The 20194-nt window shown below is 48.6% G+C and overlaps 1 protein-coding gene across 6 annotated transcripts in view; it reads right to left on the bottom strand.

The window, feature by feature from the left end:
* Window positions 1-1471: 1471 nt before the first annotated feature.
* The window catches only part of LOC119938520 (CYFIP-related Rac1 interactor A-like), a 58372-nt gene continuing 39649 nt past the window's right edge, over window positions 1472-20194 (bottom strand). For all 6 annotated transcript variants that reach the window (XM_038758370.1, XM_038758367.1, XM_038758368.1 and 3 more), the window contains 7 exons: window positions 18888-19024; window positions 17483-17560; window positions 14872-14988; window positions 13074-13153; window positions 8425-8551; window positions 4959-5029; window positions 1472-1901 (listed from right to left, as the gene is read on the bottom strand). In XM_038758370.1, the coding sequence (XP_038614298.1) occupies window positions 1838-1901; window positions 4959-5029; window positions 8425-8551; window positions 13074-13153; window positions 14872-14988; window positions 17483-17560; window positions 18888-19024 (674 nt within the window). In that variant the 3' untranslated portion in view covers window positions 1472-1837. The remainder of the gene's footprint in view (window positions 1902-4958; window positions 5030-8424; window positions 8552-13073; window positions 13154-14871; window positions 14989-17482; window positions 17561-18887; window positions 19025-20194) is intronic.

The following is a 20194-nucleotide window of genomic DNA, read 5'->3' as shown; positions in this document are numbered from 1 at the left end:
CTTCTAGACTGTGAGCCCACTGTTGGGTGGGGACTGTCTCTGTGTGTTGCCAATTTGTACTTCCCAAGCGCTTAGTACAGTGGTCTGCACATAGTAAGTGCTCAATAAATACGATTGATTGATGATGATCTGCAGAATCCACGTGATCTCGAACCCAGGCCCGGGAGGTCTCCCTTCAAGGCCCTACTGAGAGCTCACCTCCTCCAGGAGGCCTTCCCAGATTGAGCCCCCTCCTCCCCCTCTCCACCCCCCCGCCTTACCTCCTTCCCTTCCCCACAGCACCTGTATATATGTATATATGTTTGTATGGATTTATTAATCTATTTATTTATTTATTTTACTTGTACATATCTATTCTCTTTATTTTATTTTGTTAATATGTTTGGTTTTGTTCTCTGCCTCCCCCTTCTAGACTGTGAGCCCACTGTCGGGTAGGGACTGTCTCTAGATGTTGCCAACCTGTACTTCCCAAGCGCTCAGTCCAGTGCTCTGCACACAGTAAGCGCTCAATAAATACGATTGATTGATTGATTGATTGACTGGCTTGGGCTACAACACGGACCTCAGCGAGGGGATTCGGAGGTGGGGAGGGGCGGGCTCGGCACCTCTCCCCATTGTGGCTCTGCCAATTGTCTGCTGTGAGACCTTGGGCAAGTCACTTAACTTCTCTGAGCCTCAGTTCCCTCATCTGTAAAATGGGGATTAAGACTGTGAGCCCCATGTGGGACAACCCGATCACCTCGTATCCCCCCCCCCCCAGCGCTTAGAACAGTGCTTTGCACATAGTAAGCGCTTAACAAATGCCATCGTTAATTCATTAATTAATCCCTCCGTCACCCTCCCCATCTCCGCCGACCCCGGCCCTGGGGGTAACAGCTCAGGGATCCTCAAAAACTGGGAAGGCGTTGCAGCGTGGCTCAGTGGAAAGAGCACAGGCTTTGGAGTCAGAGGTCATGGGTTCAAATCCCGGCTCCGCCTATTGTCACCAATTGTGCAAGTCACTTAATAATAATAATAATTATTATTATGGCATTTATTAAGCGCTTACTGTGTGCAAAGCACTGTTCTAAGCGCTGGGGAGGTTACAAGGTGATCAGGTTGTCCCACAGGGGGCTCATAGTCTTCATCCCCATTTTCCAGATGAGGGAACTGAGGCACAAAGAAAAGTCACACAGCTGGCAGTTGGCAGAGCCGGGATTCAAACCCATGACCTCTGACTCCAAAGCCCGGGCTCTTTCCACTGAGCCACGCTGCTTCTCTGGGCCTCAGTTGCCTCATCCGGAAAATGGGGATGAAGACTGTGAGCCCCCCCGTGGGACAACCCGATCACCTTGTAAGCTCCCCGGCGCTTAGAACAGTGCTTTGCACATAGTAAGTGCTGAGCCCACTGTTGGGTAGGGACCGTCTCTCTATGTTGCCAACTTGTACTTCCCAAGCGCTTAGTCCAGTGCTGTGCACACAGTGAGCGCTCAATAAATACGATTGATTGATTGATTAATAAATTCCATCGTTATATTATTATTATTCCCTACAAATCACATCACCTTCAAGGGGAAAGGGAAGCGGGAGGGACACGTGCTCACATGTGCCGGAGGTTGAGGGGAATTTGGGTTTTGTTCAGTGGGTGGCTCATATTAATATTAGTTTACTGTTTTTTAAAACTTTTCCCTTTCTTTACAAAACGAGGGGCACGGTCGTGGTTATTTATATTGGCATCGCATCGACGTTAAAATACCGCTGAAGGCCCAGCCGGGGGCTTGGCTGCGGCAGGGCCCCGTGTCCAGGGGCGCCTAAGTGGGGTCCCCCGCAGCAGGGTCCAGCCGGGATGGGGGAGACGTCACTGCAGCAGGGCCCGGATCTGCTTCGAAGTGGTGTCGTCGTTCAGGTGTCGGGTGGTATATCTGGGAAAGGAGTCGGGGTAAGCAGAAAGTAGGAGCGGCGTGGTGGAGCGGCTAGCACAGAGGCCTGGCAATCACCGGGTCATGGGTTCTAATCCCGCTTCCGCCACCCGGCCGCCGCGTCGCGGCTCAGTGGAAAGAGCCCGGGCTCTGGAGTCGGAGGTCACGGGTCCAAACAATAATAATGGCATTTATTAAGCGCATACTATGTGCAAAACACTGTTCTAAGCGCTGGGGAGGTTCCAAGGTGATCAGGTTATCCCACGGGGGGCTCACAGTCTTCATCCCCCTTTTCCAGATGAGGGAACTGAGGCCCAGAGAAGTGAAGTGACTTGCCCAAGGTCACACAGCTGATAAGTTGCAGAGCTGGGATTGGAACCCGTGACCTCTGACTCCAAAGTCCGTGCTCTTTCCACTGAGCCACGCTGCTTCAAATGCCAACTGTCAGCTGTGTGGCTTTGGGCAAGTCACTTAACATCTCTGGGCCTCAGTGACCTCATCTGGAAAATGGGGATGAAGACTGTGAGCCCGCCGTGGGACAACCTGATCACCTTGGAACCTCCCCAGCGCTTAGAACAGTGCTTTGCACAGAGTAAAGCGCTTAACAAATACCATCATCATTATTATTATTCTCTGTGCCTCAGTTCCCTCGTCTGTAAAACGGGGATTGAGACTGTGAGCCCCACGTGGGACAGGGACTGCATCCAACTTGATTTGCTTCATTCATTCAATCGTATTTATTGAGCGCTTACTGTGTGCAGAGCACTGTACTAAGCACTTGGGAAGTCCAAGCCGGTAACATGTAACCGTACCTCAATTTGCTCTGTAACCACACCGGTGCTCAGTACAGTGCCTGGCACACAGTAAGCGCTTAACAAAAACTATGATTATTATTATTTCTAGTGGCTCACGGCCTCACCCTTCTGGTCTCTGAAGCAGCGTGGCTCAGTGGAAAGAGCCCGGGCTTTGGAGTCAGAGGTCGTGGGTTCAAATCCTGGCTCTGCCACTTGTCAGCTGGGTGACTTTGGGCAAGTCATTTCACTTCTCTGGGCCTCAGTTCCCTCATCTGTACAATGGGGATGAAGACTGGGAGCCCCCGGTGGGACAACCTGATCACCTTGGAACCTCCCCAGCGCTTAGAACAGTGCTTTGCACATAGTAAGCGCTTCACAAATACCATTATTATTATTATTATTATTATTAGAACCCATGACCTTCTGATTCCCAGGCCCGAGGTCTATCCAAACAGCCCCTTCTCTTCCACCTGCCATGGGAAGGGAGAAAAGAGGAGAGGCCAGGGGGAGCTTCCCGGCCCCTAGTGTGGCAGAGCCCAGGCTTCTCTGGGCATCCCAGGACCCTCGGGGTGTTGGGGGAAGGCCGGGAGAAGCAGCATGGCTCAGTGGAAAGAGCCCGGGCTTTGGAGTCAGAGGTCATGGGTTCAAATCCCGGCTCCGCCACTGTCAGCTGGGTGACTTTGGGTAAGTCACTTCACTTCTCTGGGCCTCAGTTCCCTCACTGGAAAATGGGGATTAAAACTGTGAGCCCCCCATGGGACAACCTCATCACCTTGGACCCTCCCCAGCGCTTAGAGTAGTGATTTGCACATAGTAAGCGCTTAACAAATACCATCATCATTATTATTATTATTATTGTTATTAGAACCCATGACCTTCTGATTCCCAGGCCCAAGGTCTATCCAAACAGCCCCTTCTCTTCCACCCGCCGTGGGAAGGGAGAGAAGAGGAGAGGCCAGCGGGAGCTTCCCGGCCTCTAGCGTGGCAGAGCCCAGGCTTCTCTGGGCATCCCAGGACCCTCGGGGTGTTGGGGGAAGGCTGGGAGAAGCAGCGTGGCTCAGTGGAAAGAGCCCAGGCTTTGGAGTCAGAGGTCATGGGTTCAAATCCCGTCTCCGCCACTGTCAGCTGGGTGACTTTGGGCAAGTCACTTCACTTCTCTGGGCCTCAGTTCCCTCACCTGGAAAATGGGGATTAAAACTGTGAGCCCCCCGTGGGACAATCCGATCACCTTCTAACCTCCCCAGCGCTTAGAACAGTGCTTTGCACATAGCACTTAACAAATACCATTATTATTATTATTATTATTATTAGAACCCATGACCTTCTGATTCCCAGGCCCGAGGTCTATCCAAACAGCCCCTTCTCTTCTGCCTGCCGTGGGAAGGGAGAAAAGAGGAGAGGCCAGCGGGAGCTTCCCGGCCCCTAGCGTGGCAGAGCCCAGGCTTCTCTGGGCATCCCAGGACCCTCGGGGTGTTGGGGGAAGGCCGGGAGAAGCAGCATGGCTCAGTGGAAAGAGCCCGGGCTTTGGAGTCAGAGGTCCTGGGTTCAAATCCCGGCTCCGCCACTGTCAGCTGGGTGACTTTGGGTAAGTCACTCACTTCTCTGGGCCTCAGTTCCCTCATCTGGAAAATGGGGATTAAAACTGTGAACCCCCATGGGACAACCTGATCACCTTATAACCCTCCCAGTGCTTAGAACAGTGCTTTGCACATAGTAAGCACTTAATAAATGCCATTATTATTATTATTATTATTATTAGAACCCATGACCTTCTGATTCCCAGGCCCAAGGTCTATCCAAACAGCCCCTTCTCTTCCGCCTGCCGTGGGAAGGGAGAGAAGAGGAGAGGCCAGCGGGAGCTTCCCGGCCCCGAGCGTGGAAGAGCCCAGGCTTCTCTGGGCATCCCAGGACCCTCGGGGTGTTGGGGGAAGGCCGGGAGAAGCAGCGTGGCTCAGTGGAAAGAGCCCGGGCTTTGGAGTCAGAGGTCATGGGTTCAAATCCCGGCTCCGCCACTTGTCAGCTGGGTGACTTTGGGTAAGTCACTTCACTTCTCTGGGCCTCAGGTACCTCATCTGGAAAATAGGGATGAAGCCCGGGAGCCCCCCCATGGGACAACCCGATCACCCTGTGAGCTCCCCAGCGCTTAGAACAGTGTTTGGCACCTAGTAAGCGCTTAATAAATGCCATAATAATGATTATTATTAGGGAGGGGGTGGCAGATGGCCCCTCGGCCCCACAGAGAGCACGCAGAAGAGGAGGACGTTACCTCAGAGCGTTCAGGAGCCCCTCCGTGCTGTTTGAAGGTTGATCTTTCAAGACCTTTATGCAGCCTTTCATCTTTCACAGCAAAGGAAGGCAAAGAAAAGGCAAAGAACAGCTGTGGGCGGCAGTGGGGGGGACAACTTTTGGCTTTCTCGCGGGGAGGGGGAAGAGGACAGACCACAGGAGACGCTCCCCCAAAAGGACACCGTCTTTCAAATCATAGTAGTCACCATGATCAATCAATCAATCGTATTTATTGAGCGCTTACTGTGTGCAGAGCACTGAACTAAGCGCTTGGGAAGTCCAAGTTGGCAACATCTAGAGACGGTCCCTACCCAACAGTGGGCTCACAGTCTAAAAGGGGGAGACGGAGAGTTGTTCAGCTCTCACTATGGGCCGAACACTGGGCTGACCTCTCTTCTGGGCCAGACACGAGGTCATCAGACGTGACCAGGTGTGACAAGTGAAGCAGCGTGGCTCGGTGGAAAGAGCCCGGGCTTTGGAGTCAGAGGTCGTGGGTTCAAATCCCGGCTCTGCCAATTGCCAGCTGGGTGACTTTGGGCAAGTCACTTCACTTCTCTGGGCCTCAGTTCCCTCATCTGGAAAATGGCGATTAAGGCTGTGAGCCCCCCGTGGGACAACCTGATCACCTTGTAACCTCCCCAGCACTTAGAACAGTAGCTTTGCACACAGTAAACACTTAATAAATGCTATCATTATTATTATTATTATTATTATTATTATTATCATTATTATTATTCTCTGGGCCTCAGCTCCCTCATCTGGAAAATGGGGATTAAGACTGTGAGCCCCCCGTGGGACAACCTGATCACCTTGTAACCTCCCCAGCGCTTAGAACAGTGCTTTGCACACAGTAAGCGCTTAATAAATGCTATTATTATTATTATTATTTTCTGTGCCTCAGTTACCTCATCTGTAAAATGGGGATTAAGACTGTGAGCCCCCCGTGGGACAACCTGATCACCTTGTAACATCCCCAGCGCTTAGAACAGTGCTTTGCACATAGTAAGCGCTTAATAAATGCTATTATTATTATTATTATTATTATTCTCTGGGCCTCAGCTCCCTCATCTGGAAAATGGGGATTAAGACTGTGAGCCCCCCGTGGGACAACCTGATCACCTTGTAACATCCCCAGCGCTTAGAACAGTGCTTTGCACATAGTAAGCGCTTAATAAATGCTATTATTATTATTATTATTATTCTCTGGGCCTCAGTTCCCTCATCTGGAAAATGGGGATGAAAACTGTGAGCCCCATGTGGGACAACCTGATCACCTTGTAAACTCCCCACTGCTTAGAACAGTGCTTTGCGTATAGTAAGCGCTTAATAAATGCCATTATTATTATTATTCATTCATTCAATCATATTTATTGAGCACTTACTGTGTGCAGAGCACTGTACTAAGCACTTGGTAAGTCCAAGTTGGCAACATCTAGAGACGGTCCCTACGCAGCAGTGGGCTCACAGTCTAGAAGTGTTGCCAACTTGGACTTCCGAAGCGCTTAGTACAGTGCTCTGCACACAGTAAGCGCTCAATAAATACGATTGAACTGAATAGAAGGGGGAGACAGGCGACAAAACAAAACAGTCGTTCACACACTGGGGACTCATGGTCTAAGAGCTTGAGAGGGCAGAAGCTGCGTAGCCTCGTGGAAGGAGCCCGGGCCTGACAGTAAGCACTCAATAAATATGATTGATTGATTGATTGATTGATTGATTGATTATGGTCTAGAGGGGGAGACAGACATTAAGGAAAATTACAGATATATACGCAAATGTTGTGTTGCAATAAGATTATAAATTCCTTGTGGGCAGGAACAGACTGAGCCCCCTCCTTCTTCTCCCCCTCCCCACCCCGCCTTACCTCCTTCCCCTCCCCACAACACCTGTATATATGTATATATGTTTGCACATATTTATTACTCTATTTATTTTACTTCTACATCTTTATTCTCTTTATTTTATTTTGTTACTATGTTTTGTTTTGTTGTCTGCCTCCTACTTCTAGACTGTGAGCCCGCCGTTGGGTAGGGACCGTCTCTAGATGTTGCCAACTTGTAATAATAATAATAATGATGGCATCTGTTGTTATTATTGTATTATTATTGTTATCATTATTTATTACTCTATTTATTTATTTATTTATTTATTTATTTTACCTGTACATATCTATTCTATTTATTTTATTTTGTTAGTATGTTTGGTTTTGTTCTCTGTCTCCCCCTTTTAGACTGTGAGCCCACTGTTGGGTAGGGACTGTCTCTATATGTTGCCAATTTGTACTTCCCAAGCGCTTAGTACAGTGCTCTGCACACAGTAAGTGCTCAATAAATACGATTGATTGATCTGTTAAGTGCTTACTATGTGCAAAGCACTGTTCTAAGCGCTGGGGGGGATACCGTGTGATCATGTTGTCCCACGTGGGGCTCACAGTCTTAATCCTCACTCTGACAGATGAGGGAACTGAGGCTCAGAGAAGTTAAGCGGCTTGCCCAAGGTCACACGGGTGGAGTCGGGATTCGACCCCACGACCTCTGACTCCAAAGCCCGGGCTCTTTCCACTGCTTCTCTACTTCCCAAGCGCTTAGTCCAGTGCTCTGCACCCAGTAAGCGCTCAATCAATCAATCAATCCATCAATCATATTTATTGAGCGCTTACTATGTGCAGAGCACTGGACTAAGCGCTTGGGAAGTCCAAGTTGGCAACATATAGAGACAGTCCCTACCCAAATTGGGCTCACAGTCTAAAAGGGGGAGACAGAGAAAAAAAAAAACCAAACATACTAACAAAATAAAATAAATAGAATAGATACATACAAGCAAAATAAATAAATAAATAAATAGAGTAATAAATATGTACAAACATATATACATGTTTCATATATACATGAAGGCCTCCAGGAGGCCTTCCCAGACTGAGCCCCTTCCTTCCTCTCCCCCTCGTCCCCCTCTCCATCCCCCCATCTTACCTCCTTCCCTTCCCCACAGCACCTGTATATATGTATATATGGTTGCACATATTTATTACTCTATTTATTTATTTATTTATTTTACTTGCACATTTCTATCCTATTTATTTTATTTTGTTGGTATGTTTGGTTTTGTTCTCTGTCTCCCCCTTTCAGACTGTGAGCCCACTGTTGGGTAGGGACTGTCTCTGTGTGTTGCCAATTTGTACTTCCCAAGCTCTGCACATAGTAAGCGCTCAATAAATACGATTGATTGATTATATACATATACTGAATGAATGAATGAATGACAGTCAGAGGAGCTGGGTTCTAATTCCGGCTCTTCCCCTTTTCTGCCGTGTGACCTTGAGGAAGTCACTTGACTTGTGCCCCAGCCCTCCGTCCTCCACCCCGTCCCGGCCCAGTGGCTCCTTCCCACCCGTCCCCTGGGCCCGGAGCCCCTCTCCCAGCCGGGGCCGGCCCCCGCCGGGCACTCACGTCGATTTTCGAGGTCTTGGCGAAGGCCCCCACGGGGTGCACGTGGTCGTAGAGGATGATGACGCCGACCATGACCCTCATGCAGAAGAGGAGGGTCTCCGTGTTGGTGAACCTGCTCCTGTACTCCCTGGCCGGGATGCGGACGGGGAGAGGCGGGAGGGGGTGTGAGAACATGTGAGAGCACGTGAGAACACGTGAGGGTACCGAGAGAGAGCGTTTGAGAGCGAGTGCGAGTCCGGGAAAGCGGACGAAAGCGCGGCCCATCCAGCCCAAATGGCCAACCTCCTCCAGGAAGCCATCCCGGGACAATTCCCGGCCCGCTCCGATCCTCCCCGGCCTTCCCTGGACCTCTTCGGCCTCCCCCCGGCCCTCTCCGGCAGGGCCTCGCGGCCCCGCTCTCCCGGAGCGGGCCGACCCAATGGAAGCAGCGTGGCTCAGTGGAAAGAGCCCGGGCTTGGGAGTCAGAGGTCGTGGGTTCGAATCCCACATGTCCGCTGTGTGACGTTGGGCAAGTCACGTCATCATCATCATCAATCATATTTATTGAGCGCTTACTGTGTGCAGAGCACTGTACTAAGCGCTTGGGAAGTCCAAGTTGGCAACATATAGAGACAGTTCCTACCCAACAGTGGGCTCACAGTCTAGAAGGGGGAGACAGAGAACAAAACCAAACATACTAACAAAATAAAATAAATAGAATAGATATGTACAGATAAAATAAATAGAGTAATAAATATGTACAAACATATATACATATATACAGGTGCTGTGGGGAAGGGAAGGAGGTAAGGCGGGGGGGATGGAGAGGGGGACGAGGGGGAGAGGAAGGAAGGGGCTCAGTCTGGGAAGGCCTCCTGGAGGAGGAGGAGGGTGTCGCTTCTCTCCCTTTTAATCAATCAATCAATCAATCGTATTTATTGAGCGCTTACTATGTGCAGAGCACTGTACTAAGCGCTTGGGAAGTACAAATTGGCAACACATAGAGACAGTCCCTACCCAACAGTGGGCTCCCAGTCTAAAAGGGGGAAACAGAGAACAGAACCAAACATACCAACAAAATAAGATAAATAGAATAGAAATGTACCTTTTAGACTGTGAGCCCACTGTTGGGTAGGGACTGTCTCTATGTGTTGCCAATTTGTACTTCCCAAGCGCTTAGTACAGTGCTCTGCACATAGTAAGCGCTCAATAAATACGATTGATTGATTGATTGATTGATTCTCTGAGCCTCAGTGACCTCATCTGGAAAACGGGGATGAAGACTGTGAGGCCCAGGTGGGACAACCTGATCACCTTGTCTCCCCGCCAGTGCTTAGAACAGTGCTTGGCACATAGTGAGCGCTTAACAAATGCCATCATTTGGCTCCTGGGCTGCCCGTTGTGCCCAGACGCTCCGACTTTTCAGCTGCCCAGCCCCGCCACGACCCTCTCCTTAATTAACGGTGGGGCTGCCATGCCGCTTGGGTCTTTGAAGTCCCCTGGGCCCACCCCATGGCCTCCCCCTCGACCCCCGGTACCGGTACTCGCTCTGCTCCTCTCCAATTAAATCTCGGGACCTTTCCCATCTCCACTCACCCACCCACAATCTCCTCTCTCCCCCTGCAAGGCTCTTCCCGGTCCCCTTCAACCCTCCCCTTCTTCACAGCTCCCTTAAAAGGTCTTCCCACTCTCATAATAATAAGAATAATAATAAGAATAGTATTTGTTAAGCGCTTACTATGTGCAAAGCACTGTTCTAAGAGCTGGGGAAGTTACATTATTATATATATATATATTGTACATAATAATTACTATTATTGCTTACTAGGCTTACCAGTCTACTTATTGTGTGACCATGGCAAGTCACTTCTCTGGGCCTCAGTTCCCTCATCGGGAAAATGGGGATTAATAATAATAATAATATATATGTTTGTACATATTTATTACTCTATTTATTTATTTATTTATTTTACTTGTACATAGCTATTCTATTTATTTTATTTTGTTAGTATGTTTGGTTTTGTTCTCTGTCTCCCCCTTTTAGACTGTGAGCCTACTGTTGGGTAGGGACTGTCTCTAGATGTTGCCAATTTGTACTTCCCAAGCACTTAGTACAGTGCTCTGCACATAGTAAGTGCTCAATAAATACGATTGATGATGATGATGATAATAATAATAATAATAATAATAATAATAATAATAATAATGGTATTTGTTAAGCGCTTACTATGTACAAAGCACTGTTCTAAGCACTGGGGACGTTATTATATATATATAATATATATATATATAAACTGCGAAATATTATTATTATTGCTTACTAGGCTTACTAGTCTACTTGTGTGACCATGGCAAGTCACTTCTCTGGGTCTCAGTTCCCTCTTTGGGAAAATGGGGATTAATAATAATAATAAAAATGGTATTTGTTAAGTGCTTACTATGTGCAAAGCACTGTTCTAAGCGCTGGGGAAGTTACATTATTATATATATATATATAGTACATAATTATTATTATTGCTTACTAGGCTTACTAGTCTACTTGTTGTGTGACCATGGCAAGTCACTTCTCTGGGCCTCAGTTCCCTCATCAGGAAAATGGGGATTAATAATAATAATAATGGTATTTGTTAAGCACTTACTATGTACAAAGCACTGTTCTAAGCACTGGGGACGTTACTATATATATATATATATATATATAAAATGCAAAATATTATTATTATTACTTACTAGGCTTACTAGTCTACTTGTGTGACCATGGCAAGTCACTTCTCTGGGTCTCAGTTCCCTCTTTGGGAAAATGGGGATTAATAATAATAATAAAAATGGTATTTGTTAAGTGCTTACTATGTGCAAAGCACTGTTCTAAGCGCTGGGGAAGTTACATTATTATATATATATATATATATATATAGTACATAATTATTATTATTGCTTACTAGGCTTACTAGTCTACTTGTTGTGTGACCATGGCAAGTCACTTCTCTGGGCCTCAGTTCCCTCATCGGCAAAATGGGTATTAATAATAATAATAATAATAATAATAATGGTATTTGTTAAGCGCTTACTATGTACAAAGCACTGTTCTAAGCACTGGGGAAGTTACTATATATATATAATGCAAAATATTATTATTATTGCTTACTAGGCTTACTAGTCTACTTGTGTGACCATGGCAAGTCACTTCTCTGGGTCTCAGTTCCCTCATCGGGAAAATGGGGATTAACAATAATCATCCCAACTTCCTCCTCGACGTTCCGCGTGGCCTGGTGGAAAGAGCACGGGCTTGGGAGTCCGGCTCCATCACTCGCCCAGCTTTTCTGTGCCTCGGTTTCCTCATCGGTAAAATGGGGCATCGATACCTGCTCTCCCTCCCGCATTGAATGTGAGCCCCATGTGGAACAGGGACTGTGTCTGATCTGATTATCTTCTATCATCCCCAGCGCTTAGTACAGTGCTCAGCCCACTGTAAGCACTTAACAAATACCATAATTATTATTAATTATTCATTCATTCATTCATCAATCATATTTATTGAGCGCTTACTGTGTGCAGAGCACTGTACTAAGCGCTTGGGAAGTACAAGTTGGCAACATATAGAGATGGTCCCTACCTAACAACGGGCTCACAGTCTAGGCACTGTTCATTCATTCATTCAATCATATTTATTGAGCGCTTACTGTGTGCAGAGCGCTGTACTAAGCACTTGGGAAGTACAAGTTGGCAACATATAGAGACGGTCCCTACCCAACAACGGGCTCACAGTCTAGGCACTTTTCATTCATTCATTCAATCATATTTATTGAGCGCTTACTGTGTGCAGAGCACTGTACTAAGTGCTTGGGAAGTACAAGTTGGCAACATATAAAGACGGTCCCTACCCAACAGTGGGCTCACAGTCTAGAAGGCTAGCTAAAAGGCTAAAATTATGCTACGTTATAATAATAATAATAATGATGGCATTTATTAAGCACTTACTATGTGCAAAGCACTGTTCTAAGTGCTGGGGAGTTTACAAGGTGATCAGGTTGTGTCACGTGGGGCTCACAGTCTTAATCCCCATTTTCCAGATGAGGGAACTGAGGCCCAGAGAAGTGAAGTGACTTGCCCGGAGTCACACAGCTGCCAGTTGGCGGAGCCGGGATTTGAACCCATGACCTCTGACTCCAAAGCCCGGGCTCTTTCCGCTGAGCCACGCTGCTTCCAGAGACACAAGGTAATCAGGCTGTCCCACGTGGGGCTCACAGTCTCAATCCCCATTTTCCAGATGAGGTAACTGAGGCCCAGAGAAGTGAAGTGACTTGCCCAAACTCACCCAGTTGACAAGTGCAGAGCCAGGATCAATCAATCAATCAATCGTATTTATTGAGTGCTTACTGTGTGCAGAGCACTGTACTAAGCACTCGGGAAGTACAAGTTGGCAACATATAGAGACGGTCCCTACCCAACAGTGGGCTCACAGTCTAAAAGGATGAGGACCCACGACCTCTGACTCCCAAAGCCCGGGCTCTTTCCACTAAACCACGCTGCTTCCCTTAGTTCCATAGTTCCAAACTGCTGTGGTTCCCGGCTTCCAAGCCCCCGGGAAAGAGTTTGGGTTGTGACCCGCCCCCCCCCCAGCCCAGCACCCCATCGCCTGTGGGGCATTGGCCCTGGGGTAGGGGACTCACGGGGTTTCCAGCATCACCCTGCACACACAGGCCATAGTGCTTAGGCAGTCAGTGGTGTCTTCTATGGGGAGAGTCTTGTTCTGAGAATTGAGAGCAGAGAATGGAGCTTTACTGATGCGCGTGATCCTCCTGCAGCTACCCAGCCCTCCCCGACCTTCCCTGGTCCTCCCTGGCCATCTCCGGCCTTTCCCGGCCCTCTGTGGCCTTCCCTAGTCCTCTCTTGCCTTCCCTGGATGTCCCCAGCCTTCCCTGGTCCTCCCCAGCCTTTTCCAGACTTCCCCAACCTTCTTTGGCCTTCTCGGGCCCTCCATGGCCTTCTCCGGTCCTCCTTGGCCTTCCCTGGATGTCCCCAGCCTTCCCTGGTCCTCCCCAGCCCTCTCCGGCCTTCCCCAGCCTGTCCTGGACTTCCCTGGCCCTCTCTGACTTTTCCTGATCTTTCCCAGCCCTCTCTGGCCTCCCCTGACCTTCCCAACATTCCCCAGCCCTCCCCAGCCTTCCCCGGTCCTCTCCAGCCCCCTCCGGCCTTCCCCAGCCCGTCCTGGACTTCCCCTGCCTTCCCTGACTTTTCCTGATCTTCCCCAGCCCTCTCTGGCCTCCCCTGACCTTCCCCAACATCCCCCAGCCCTCCCCGGCCTTCCCTGGCCTTCCCCTGGCCTTCCCAACCCTCTCTGGCAGGGTCTTGCAGCCAGCGGGAAAAGAGTAACTTCAAGCGGGTCCCCTCCCACTCCAGATCAACCAGACAGCAAACCCGTCGATGCTCTGGCTTCCCTTGCTGCCGGCAGCTGCGGTTTGGACCTCTGTCCCAGCCTGGGCTGCCCGGATTTAGGGGAAGCAGGAGCACGACAGAAGAGAGTTGCGCATCACTTGGAACACATCCAGTTGAACAATCCTCCAGGGTGAAAACGGACCCCTGAGAGTTCATCGCGTCCCATGCCCTGCTTCCAGACAGGTGACCGCCCAAATTATACTGGCAGATGGGTGTCTAATCTATTAAGTTGTTCAACGATAGAAACTCTCCAACCTCCTTCAGGCATCCGTTGTAATGTGTGAGTCCTCCTGACTGGCAGGAAGTCCTTCCTTACATCTAACCTGACTCATTTGCTTCAATTGAAGCCGGGAGCGACCGGGACCGGAGACACCCCACCTCTATATTTTCTCCCACCCTCCACACCCCGGCTTGCGCTTTTCCAAGAGAAACAACCTCAGTCTATTTCCCCTTGCTACAAGATGCATTTCCTCTTCTCCCACTCCCTCCCGCGTCGCCCTGACTTGCTCCCTTTTTGTTCTCTGTCTCACCCTTTCAGACTGTGAGCCCACTGTTGGGTAGGGACTGTCTCTATATGTTGCCAACTTGTACTTCCCAAGCACTTAGTACAGTGCTCTGCACACAGTAAGCGCTCAATAAATACAATTGATGATGATGATGAATCCCCCCCGTTCTCAGCCCCACAGAGTTTATGTCCCTATCTGTCATTTATTTATTTATATTAATGCCTGTCTCCCCACCTAGGTTGTAAGCTTGCTGTGGGCCGGGAATGTGTCAGTTTACTAATATATTGTCCTCTCCCAGGTGCTTAGTACAGTGCTCTGCACACAGTAAGCGCTTAATAGAGATGAATGAATAATAATGATGGCATCTGTGAAGCGCTTACTATGTGCAAAGCACTGTTCTAAGCGCTGGAGCGCCGTTTTAAGCGTTGGATGAATGAAAGAATGAATCAGTCCACCTCCCCAAGACCCCAGGGCACCTTTCTACCCCTCCTTCTCACCCCCCGGGCTCTATGAGGAGGCCCCTTACCTCAGAGACAAACTTAGTGGTGGCGTTGCTTAGAGTTTTGAGCATCGGCGTGGCCTCTGCATAGAAGAGGGACATCCTGTTAGCCATTTCGTTGTTGACTTCGCTCTCGGCATCTAACTGCAGGATAGGAAACAGGAGTGACTCTGGCAGCCAGAGGAGCGGGGGTGTTCTCGTGGCCTGGGGCTGCTCCTGCGTTATTATTATTATTACTGCTATTATTACTATACTATACTATTATACTATCAATCAATCAATCATATTTATTGAGCGCTTACTGTGTGCGGAGCACTGTACTAAGCACTTGGGAAGTCCAAGTTGGCAACCTATAGAGACGGTCCCTACCCAACAGTGGGCTCACAGTCTAGAAGGGGGAGACAGAGAACAAAACATATGAACAAAATAAAATAAATAGAATAGATATGTACAAGTAAAATAAATAGAGTAATAAATCCGTGCAAACATATATACATATTTACAGGTGCTGCGGGGAAGGGAAGGAGGTAAGGCGGGGGGGATTCATTCATTCATTCAATCGTATTTATTGAGCGCTTACTGTGTGCGGAACACTGCACTAAGCGCTTGGGAAGTCCAAGTTGGCAACCTATAGAGACAGTCCCTACCCAACAGTGGGCTCACAGTCTAGGAGGGGGAGACAGAGAACAAAACATATTAACAAAATAAAATAAATAGAATAGATATGTACAAGTAAAATAAATAAATAGAGTAATAAATCCGTGCAAACATATATACATGTATACAGGTGCTGTGGGGAAGGGAAGGAGGTAAGGGAGAGGGGATTCATTCATTCATTCAATCGTATTTATTGAGCGCTTACTGTGTGCAGAGCACTGCATTAAGCACTTGGGAAGTCCAAGTTGGCAACATCTAGAGATGGTCCCTACCCAACAGTGGGCTCACAGTCTAGAAGGGGGAGACAGAGAACAAAACAAAACATATTAACAAAATAAAATAGATAGAATAGATATGTACAAGTAAAATAAATAAATAGAGTAATAAATCTGTACAAACATATATACATATATACAGGTGCTGTGGGGAAGGGAAGGAGGTAAGGCAGGGGGGATGGAGAGTGGGAGGAGGGGGAGGGGGGGAGTAATAATATTACTACAAATATTATTATTATTACTACTATTATTACTATTACTATGCTATACTATTATACTACTATACTATACTATTACTATTATTACTACTATTAACAAATACTATTATTATTATTACTACTAATAATAATTGTATTTGTCAAGCGCTTACTGTATGTCAAGCACTGTTCTAAGCACTAGAGTAGATACAAGCTGATCAGGTTGGACAAAATCCCTGTCCCCCATAGGGCTGGCTCAGTGGAAAGAGCACAGGCTTGGGAGTCACAGGTCATGGGTTCTAATCCCAGTTCCACCACTTGTCAGCTGTGTGACTTTGGGCAAGTCACTTCACTTCTCTGGGCCTCAGTAACCTCATCTGGAAAATGGGGATGAAGACTGTGAGCCCCACGTGGGACAAGCTGATTACCTTGTATCCCCCAGCGCTTAGAACAGTGCTTGGCACATAGTATAAGTGCTTAACAAATGCCATCGTTATTATAGGGCTCACAGTTTTAATCCTCACTTTACGGATGAGGGAACCTCAGTTCCCTCAGGCACAGAGAAGTGAAGTGACTTGCCCAAGGTCACATAGCAGACAAATGGCGGAGCAGGATTAGAACCCAGGTCCTTCCGATTCCCAGGCCCGGGCTGTACCCACTAGGCTACACACTGAGAAGCAGCGTGGCTCAGTGGAAAGAGCCCAGGCTTTGGAGTCAGAGGTCATGGGTTCAAGTCCCGACTCCGCCACTTGTCAGCTGTGTGACTTTGGGCAAGTCACTTCACTTCTCTGGGCCTCAGTTCCCTCATCTGGAAAATGGGGATGAAGACTGTGAGCCCCCCATGGGACAACCTGATCACCTTGTAACCTCCCCAGCGCTTAGAACAGTGCTTTGCACATAGTAAGCGCTTAATAAATGCCATTATTATTATTATCCCCCCGCCTTACCTCCTTCCCCTCCCCACAGCACCTGTATATATGTATATATGTTTGTACGGATTTATTACTCTATTTTACTTGTACATATTTATTCTATTTATTTTATTTTGTTAATATGTTTTGTTTTGTTGTCTGTCTCCCCCTTCTAGACTGTGAGCCTGCTGTTGAGTAGGGACCGTCTCTAGATGTTGCCAACTTGGGCTTCCCAAGCGCTTAGTACAGTGCTCTGCACTCAGTAAGCGCTCAACAAATACGATTGAATGAATGAATGAATGGGAGTCAGAGAACCTGGGTTCTAATCCTGCCTCTGCTACTTGTCTGCTGAGTAGACTTGGGTATGTCACAACTTCACTGGGCCTCTGGTTCCTCATCTGTAAAATGGGGATTGAGACTGTGAGCCCCGGCTGGGACAGGGACTGTGTCCAACCTGATTAACTTGTAACTACCCCAGTGCTTAGTACAGTGGCTGGCCCTGCATATAGTAAGCGTTCAATAAATATGACTGAATGAATGAATGGCCCAGTGTAAGCACTTAACAAATGTCATTAGAACAAAATGACAAGCCTCTTACCTGTAGATTGTTGAGGCGGTTTCGGCTGATTGTTCTTCTGTAATAGCTGAAGTCATTCTGGATGGCCGGGTTGGTCATCTGCGAGAGAGTCGATGGGGGAGACACGGAGTGGACCACCGGGGACCTAGACTGGAAGCTTCTTGAGGGCAGGGACCTCTACCAACTCTATCGTACTATTTTCTCCCAAGCACTTAGTTCACTGCTCTGCACACAGAAAGTGCTCAGTAATAATAATAATAATGGCATTTATTAAGCGCTTACTATGTGCAAAGCACTGTTCTAAGCGCTGGGGAGGTTACAAGGAGATCAGGTTGTCCCACGGGGGGCTCACAGTACATTATTAAGTTTAAGCACATAGGCTTACTATGTGCAAAGCACTGTTCTAAGCGCTGGGGAGGTTACAAGGAGATCAGGTTGTCCCACGGGGGGCTCACAGTACATACCATACCATACCTGTATATATGTATATATGTTTGTACATATTTCTTACTCTATTTATTTATTTATTTATTTTACTTGTGCATATCTATTCTATTTATTTTATTTTGTTAGTATGTTTGGTTTTGTTCTCTGCCTCCCCCTTTTAGACTGTGAGCCCACTGTTGGGTAGGGACTGTCTCTATATGTTGCCAATTTGTACTTCCCAAGCGCTTAGTCCAGTGCTCTGCACACAGTAAGCGCTCAATAAATACGATTGATGATGATGATACCATCGGTCCATTAATTGACTGATCGATTGATTTCCCCCCTTCCCCACCCCAAGTCTTCTCATTCATTCATTCATTCATTCAATCGTATTTATTGAGCGCTTACTGTGCGCAGAGCACCGTACTAAGCGCTTGGGAAGTCCAAGTTGGCAACATATAGAGTCGGTCCCTACCCAACATTGGGCTCACAGTCTAGAAGACGGTGTTCTCAGGTCCCCAAGGCCCCCTTGCACCCCTGACTCTCTGGAATCTGGCCGGGAAGCTGAAACTTCCCGACGAAGGGACCAGATTGGTTCCAATTTCCCACTGCCCGGCAGAAGGCGGGTGGGAAGGAGAAGAGGGGGACATGAGGCGCTTAGGGGGGTGGGATCAAAGCAGGTCAACTTCGTTTCCCAGTGAGGAGGCTGGGCGAGTGTGGGCAACCCCTGGGCCAGGGCGAAACTTTAGTGGCAGGATGGTCTCCCTGGGTTGGGGGCGGCTACGCTGGGCCTTGCCCGTTCTTCTGAACATCATCACAGGAGCCTGATGCGGTGGCCCTGCAGAGGTAGGGGCAACCCAGCGGGCAGCCCCCTGCCCAACTTCCCTGGGTGATGGGAGCCGCCCCAGGCATCACGCCCTCCCGCAGGACCCCCCGAGCTGTCCCCTTCTCTGTCCGCCCCCCTCTCGGCCCACGTCCAGTGGGGCCGGGCAGCCGGTACCTTGAGCTCGTCAAAGCTGAGCGTGAAGTGGAGGATTTCGGCAAACTGCTTCGCGAGGGCTTGCTCCCTCTCCAGGTGCTGGGTCGGGGCATACGGGGGGCTGGTCAGAGCCTCCAGCAGGCTCCGCAGGGCGTTCTCTGGCCAGAGGGGAAGAAGAGCGTCGTGGGCAGGTGTCCTCACCCCATCACCCAATGGCCGTCCACCACCACCACCTCCCAAACACTCTGCCCCTCACCATCCCTGGAATGCCCTCCCTCCCAACATCCGCCAAGCTAGCCTCCCTTCAAGGCCCTACTGAGAGCTCACCTCCTCCAGGAGGCCTTCCCAGACTGAGCCCCCTCCTTCCTCTCCCCCTCCTCCCCCTCTTCATCCCCCCGCCTTACCTCCTTCCCTTCCCCACAGCACCTGTATATATGTTTGTACATATTTATTACTCTATTTATATCTATTCTATTTATTTTATTTTGTTAATATGTTTTGTTTTGTTGTCTGCCTCCCCCTTCTAGACTGTGAGCCCACTGTTGGGTAGGGACTGTCTCTATATGTTGCCAACTTGGACTTCCCAAGTGCTTAGTATAGTGCTCTGCACACAGTAAGCGCTCAATAAATATGATTGATTGATCCCGTCCACCGGACTTGGCCGGCAGGGGCATTCCCACAGCCTGGAAGGTGCCTTTCCTTACTACTCTGAGTCCAGAATTCCTGGAAATATATTTTATGGTATTTGCTAGGTGCCAGGCACTGTCCTTAGCACTGGGGTAGATACAGGATAATAATGATGGCATTTATTAAGCACTTACTATGTGCAAAGCACTGTTCTAAGCGCTGCGGAGGTTACAAGGTGATCAGGTTGTCCCGAAGGGGGCTCGCAGTCTTCATCCTCATTTTCCAGATGAGGTAACTGAGGCACAGAGAAGTTAAGTGACTTGCCCAAAGTCACACAGCTGACAATTGGCGGAGCTGGGATTTGAACCCATGACCTCTGATTCCAAAGCCCGGGCTCTTTCCACCGAGCCACGCTGCCTCTCTGGTGATACAAGATCACCAGTTTGGACATAGTCCAACCTGGAAATTGTAAGGAAAGGGAGTGGACTTGGAGGGAATGGGCCCAACCAGGTTGCGGGGATGGCAAGTTGTGGTCCCAGCTCTGCCACATCTCTGCTGTGTGACCTTGGATAAGTCACTTAACTTCTCTCATCTGTAAAACGGGGATTATGACGATGTTGACACCTGTCCACATGTTTTGTTTTGTGGTCTGTCTCCCCCTTCTAGACTGTGAGCCCATTGTTGGGTAGGGACCGTCTCTA

The sequence above is a fragment of the Tachyglossus aculeatus genome, chromosome 16 (genome assembly GCF_015852505.1).
Source record: "Tachyglossus aculeatus isolate mTacAcu1 chromosome 16, mTacAcu1.pri, whole genome shotgun sequence".
Taxonomy (NCBI): Eukaryota; Metazoa; Chordata; class Mammalia; order Monotremata; family Tachyglossidae; genus Tachyglossus; species Tachyglossus aculeatus.
Note: the sequence above shows the minus strand (reverse complement) of the source record. Positions and strands in the feature narration are given on the sequence as shown.